Source organism: Thermobia domestica, chromosome 8, assembly GCF_964235325.1.
Source record: "Thermobia domestica chromosome 8, izTheDome1.hap1.1, whole genome shotgun sequence".
Classification (NCBI taxonomy): Eukaryota; Metazoa; Arthropoda; class Insecta; order Zygentoma; family Lepismatidae; genus Thermobia; species Thermobia domestica.
This window is the reverse complement of record NC_137461.1, coordinates 109,994,342-110,000,341: the sequence shown is the minus strand read 5'-3', so window position 1 is coordinate 110,000,341 and position 6,000 is coordinate 109,994,342. Positions and strand designations below refer to the sequence as shown.

The window sequence follows — 6,000 nt, the reverse complement described above, 5'->3', positions numbered from 1 at the left end:
ATCGTGAAACGTAAAACTCAAAAATTTCATTTCATTTCATTTTCGTATTCTATGTAGCAAAAAAAGCTACTACATAACTATATTTTGTGACAGGATCTAATTTATAAGTATATCGAAGGGATTTTTTTAAAGTTGCTAACAGGGATACCAATTTTAGCAGAAAATGAAATGGATGTTCACCTTTAATCAAAATTTAAAGGCAAAATATACTTTTATTGCTGTGCTTCTGCTTACAAATATAGCTATTGTGCATGTAATATATATATCTATTATATATATTATATCTAATATATTTATTATATATATGAAATATAATAGAAAAGCACCAAAAATATTTTCCGAAACGTTTATTCGATAATAAGTTACATATTTTAACAATTAATAATACATAATTTGTGTTTTGATTTATATATATATACATATACAATACTTATATATACATATTTCACAGTCTTAAAGTAAAATGTTGGCACTCAATTATACAATAAAAAAGAGCAAGCGCCATCTTGTTAACAATATCAATATAAAGCACCAAGTAGTTCCTCATTTTCATTCATTTTCCTGTATATAATTTTATAATAACTCTAATTTAACGAAAATATGCTTAGGTATATCAAAGTAAATAAATTATTTCTAAGCACTTTATAGGCACAGTGAAGATAAAGAGTATGTAATAAAAAAAAAACTTCTAAATGAGTGGAAGGAGCTACATCAAATTCTTGATACGTTGTAACTTCGTGTATCTTAGATTATTGAAACGTTTTTCAAAACGTAAGTATGCAAATAATAAGCATAAAAGAATTACCTATTCCACACTGTTTCACGACATAATGTATAATGCAGCATTTCATTAAAAAAAAAAAAAAAAAAAAAAGACCAGTCATTTCCAACTGTATGCTCTGTCACATCATAGTTTGCTGTTCGCCTTCTCAGTGAGAGGGAAAGGAAATGGAAGGTAAACTGACGTTAATAAGAGATAGCGGTGACAAGGAAATAATATATATGTGTGGATTATCCTCAATTTCCATCATTCTGTCACTTATTAACGCTAATAATAACAGATGAAGAATGTTTGGAAAATTACATTACGAGGTATCAAAGTCAGTGTTATCACCATCGTAATAAAAAGGACCAGATATGACTGTTTAGATGCTCTTACTCAAGTTGTTCTTCGGTAACTACCATTTACTGAGAGTTGCAAATTTGCACAATCATAAAACATTTCTTTAGTACCGCTACATAGCTATACAGAACTGAACATAATGGAACTTTGATTTGCAGTATCCTCGTATTGTTTCATATGTTAAAGATGCAAGGGATAAGTATTAACAGATAAAACATATTATCGCAGAACATCAGATTACAAAACAAAGGAAGACACAATAAATTGAAGAACATATTTTTACACAATTTTGATTTCGCAATAAATGGAAAACGTATGACCAATTAATATTCTTTTGACAATACTTTCTACCTTTCCATTTTTTAAATTTTTTTTCCAATTTTTGGCTGTTTTCGGTCTCCACTGGGAATTTTTGATCTGATCCCACTCTGCCGATCTGCACTTAGAAATAAGCCTTTCATCCAGGAACTATACAAATCAATTAGAACAAATATCTCTAGTTGTATATACAATTCTTGGTGATTTATTAATCACTAAGTTTCCTGACTTTGTTGATTTCATTACTACATTTGGATTGATGACATACATACATAGGAAAACTGATTTTATCACCAATACCAAATTCTCTCCTAGAAACGACGATTTTCGCAACAATAATACTGTTAATAATAGTTTAAAAAAAAACAACGAAAAATTTAATTACAGATGTTGGATTACCTCTACCATCTTTCAGCTATTGATTTGTAATGTGTGTGTGGAATGGGGGGAGGAGGAGGATTATTTTTCTTTTTTCTTTGAAGATTTACTTCTTCAGTCTTGAAATTTAAGGCTTCTTTACTTCCTGAAAATTAATTCTTGTGAGGTTAAATTTAGTAATAGTATATATATATACCAGTGACGACACCAGCTTAAATGTCTTTTGGGGTAAAATAGAAGCAGATAATTTTTTGAGATGGAGGAGCAGCTATTTTTTGTATACTGAAAAGGATAGTTTCATATTACTTTGATTCTATATTACAATCATACGTCCGGGGAGCAGACTGCAGGCGTAGTCACCAGAAGGGCGCTCACTCCGTCCCCCTGGCGTCGTCACTGATATAGAATCATCTTAAAAGAGCTAGGAACATTTAACCAGGCTTGAAGAGAAAATCAATAATATGTGTCCATGAGAACTCGAGTTCATTTCAAAGAAATGAGAATATAGCACTTCATCATATAAATCAAAGAGGTAAAGAACAAAGACGGGACAGGGTAATTTAGTTTGTAATCTAACCTCAACACCTCAAGTAATTTAGTTTGAAATCTGAGACAATTTCCTACTCTAGGGTTTGCATTAAATTTGATAGAAAATGGATGAAGCACATTCTCTATGCCATTTGATAACAGTGATGATTTCATAAGATTTGATCGGGAAGGACTTTTACTGAACAGAGTGTGAAAGTAGTACTGAGAAAAAAAATGTTGGTGTAGCAAAGTTGAGTCCAAACGGTGACATCTCCCGAGAGGACAACCCTTCAAATTATCATTTGTAACATGATCATTAGTTTGGCAAGAAGTGGCCACTGTTACGCAAAACATAACGAAGCAAGCTTTCATAATTTTGTAGTAAAATACAAGTTCGTGCATTGTTTTCTGGAACTTAATAGAACTATATACAGAACGTAACTGCAAGTAACTTCTTTTACTCTTCGATGATTTTTTTTTAATTGCATTGTCCTGTACTGCCACACTTATACACTCAAGTGTTCAAACACAAATTTAAAGTGAAAAATACACTAAATACTGTAGAATTCAAAGTTACGTGATCCTTTCATGATCAAATAAATGTCTTAAGAACACAACATTAGCCTTCACAACACTTCACTATCTTGGTGAGTAATCATAAGTATTTTGTGACGATCTGCTGTATAAACCAGCAGCATTAAAGCCTTGGTAACTGGAACTGTACACTGGAGATCTACTGTATGGACTAGTTCGTGCCTTCATGGCATTGGCGTAGTTGTAAGCATTGTATATCGGACCATAGTTGCACATTTCTGCTGGATATGGCTGGCCAAGTGGACATTGAGTATCTGGACGAGATACAGCGGAAGTGGCTGCACCCAAAAGACTGGAAGACACTGCAGTGGCTGGTGGGAACACACGAGGAAGCACCGTGTTGTTATTGTTGTGGATTGTTTCAGATTCTTCTTCTGAAAAATAGAGAAAAATGTAATAAAGGAATTAGTGCATGACGCATTGAAGCATGTGATAAGAATATGGAAAAAGAAAAGACTTGTTATATGTATCGAATACAATCTGAATATCAAAATGGTATAAATCCTAGGATCATGATTGTTAATTGTAAAAATTGAATTTTAAAAAATATGTTGGCCGAACGTAGTATAATGTTGCGTTGGCTAACCATCAATTTGATGTAATTTATAGAACAGTTTCGACTTCACACTCTCGATCGCAATTTTACTTATTTAGGTGTTACGTCGTCCTCTACTCGGTGAAGCGATGCATTACAACGTAGAAGCTACATTGACAGTTGGTCAGTCTACCGTTTTCCACTGTTTGCCCTTTTGATTGTGATACTGTGCAAGTTTTAAAGGTAACGCGGAATTATGTATTAAGAACCCTAATTTCTACGTTGTTTTTATGCATGCAGGGTTTATGTTACAAAAGATTGTACTAAGTCATTGGTAAGCCATCATGAAGTAAAGAAGTTGAGGTAGTAGTCGAGGGCAAGACTGCTCTATACTGACAAGTAAACCTTACGTTTGGGTGAATCGAGTTGCTGATTGAGACACATATAAGAAAGTAGTACTAAATGTGGTCAGTATTTCAGTGAAGTTGTAGGTGCGAAGCTCCAGGGGTTTAGGAGATACAGCTACCAGAACATCACATGCAAGTACAGAATAGTCTTCATACAGTTGGAGGTAAAAGCTCTGTAAGAGCTCTTGTAACGACAAAAGGTGAATAACAAATATATGGGTACATATTAGGACTAGGGGGAAGTCATATAGTAAGGGTATACCTGACGGTGACCATCTTGAAATCCGCCATTTTGAATTAAGTTTAAGTTTTTAAAATAGGAATAGGGTCATGTGATACATGATTTAAGGCGCAAATTTACTCAGAAGAACAATGGTGACGTTAATTTTGATTTACGCGCAATTGGTAAAAAGTTACAGGGAAATTAAATATTGTTGCAGCATATGTATTAGTCCTTTACCCCACCTTGTAAATTTTGTGTTAATGATAATAATTAAATAAAAAGCAGGTGGATAAATATTAGGCCTATGGTAAGAGTTGCCTTGATGGCGGCCATGTTCAAATCCGCCATTTTGAATCAGACAAAAGTTTTAAACAAAACGCATAACAGTGACACCTTATTAATAGCAAATTTTACCATAAATCCAACGGTATAACCATTTTTGTTTTATCATTAACCAGCACAAAATTAAATGGGAATAGAGTAATTCAATAGATGACTTCGGGCAGAGTATTTGAGAAAGTCATGCACTCTTTTCTGAACTACATATTGATTGTACTAATTGAGGACTTTTCTGGAAGAAAGACCCAAGTTCAAGTATGACTCAATTCCACTTTGGTTATTTTTCCTTAAATTAGCAACTTGTTTATGCGATAACAAATGCTGGTTAATGGTGGATTTGAACATGGCCGCCATCAAGGCAACTCTTACCATAGACCTAATATTTATCCACCTGCTTTTTATTTAGTTATTATCATTAACACAACATTTACAAGGTGGGGTAAAGGACTAATACATATGCTGCAACAATATTTAATTTCCCTGTAACTTTTTACCAATTGCGCGTAAATCAAAATTAACGTCACCATTGTTCTTCTGAGTAAATTTGCGCCTTAAATCATGTATCACATGACCCTATTCCTATTTTAAAAACTTGAACTTAATTCAAAATGGCGGATTTCAAGATGGCCGCCGTCAGGTATACCCTTACTATATCACCTTTTGTCGTTACAAGAGCTCTTACAGAGCTTTTACCTCCAACTGTATGAAGACTATTCTGTACTTGCATGTGATGTTCTGGTAGCTGTATCTCCTAAACTCCTGGAGCTTCGCACCTACAACTTCACTGAAATACTGACTACATTTAGTACTACTTTCTTATATGTGTCTCAATCAGCAACTCGATTCACCCAAACGTAAGGTTTACTTGTGAGTACTCTTGGTCGAGGGTGTTCAGCGCTTTAGACCTAATGTAAGTACCAAAAGATGGCAGCACTTTTTCTATCCTTGCAATATACTTTTAGGGCGAAATATTCAAATACTTCAGTCAAATTCAAGAAATGCATTTTGAAACTTTGTCTATAGACTAATTAGACTAATCTGAGGATTGACCCCGCAGGATTTCAAAATACTGTTACGATACTATACGTCAAAGATCCCTGGTTCGATTCCATCGACGGACTTTTGGATCCAGCGAAGTAGATGTCCTGATTTTACTTTTCCTTATCTGCTGCACTTTTAAAAATGCAAATTTGTGTACGAGTTATGATTTCTAAATACCTATGAGCTACATTTCCCACATGCTTTAGTTGGAGAGTTATCTTTCAGATGAAATTTACTTTCATATTCCAGCGTAAGTTGCTGGTGGTGGAGAAAGAACCCCAAAAATCTAGTCATCTATCGGTCTCATAATGACCAAAGGGATAGATGAAATTAAGCTAAACATAACTGCTATTTAGGCATGTTTCAATACCAATTTCAAGGGGGTTGGGACAAAAAACTGATTCCAGGGGGGGCAAATGTTAGACATACAAGCTCAGTCGTGAATACACACACAGAGAGAGACACTTTGAAGCACGCATACACATAATACAGCATTATAAAACATTATTGAACC

At 34.0% G+C, this 6,000-nt stretch overlaps 1 protein-coding gene across 2 annotated transcripts in view; it reads right to left on the bottom strand.

Moving 5' to 3' along the window:
* Positions 1-845: 845 nt before the first annotated feature.
* The window catches only part of org-1 (T-box transcription factor 1), a 135,813-nt gene continuing 130,658 nt past the window's right edge, over positions 846-6,000 (bottom strand). For both annotated transcript variants that reach the window (XM_081768879.1, XM_081768880.1), the window contains exon 8: positions 846-3,315. In XM_081768879.1, coding sequence (XP_081625005.1) covers positions 2,987-3,315 — 329 coding nt within the window. In that variant the 3' untranslated portion in view covers positions 846-2,986. The remainder of the gene's footprint in view (positions 3,316-6,000) is intronic.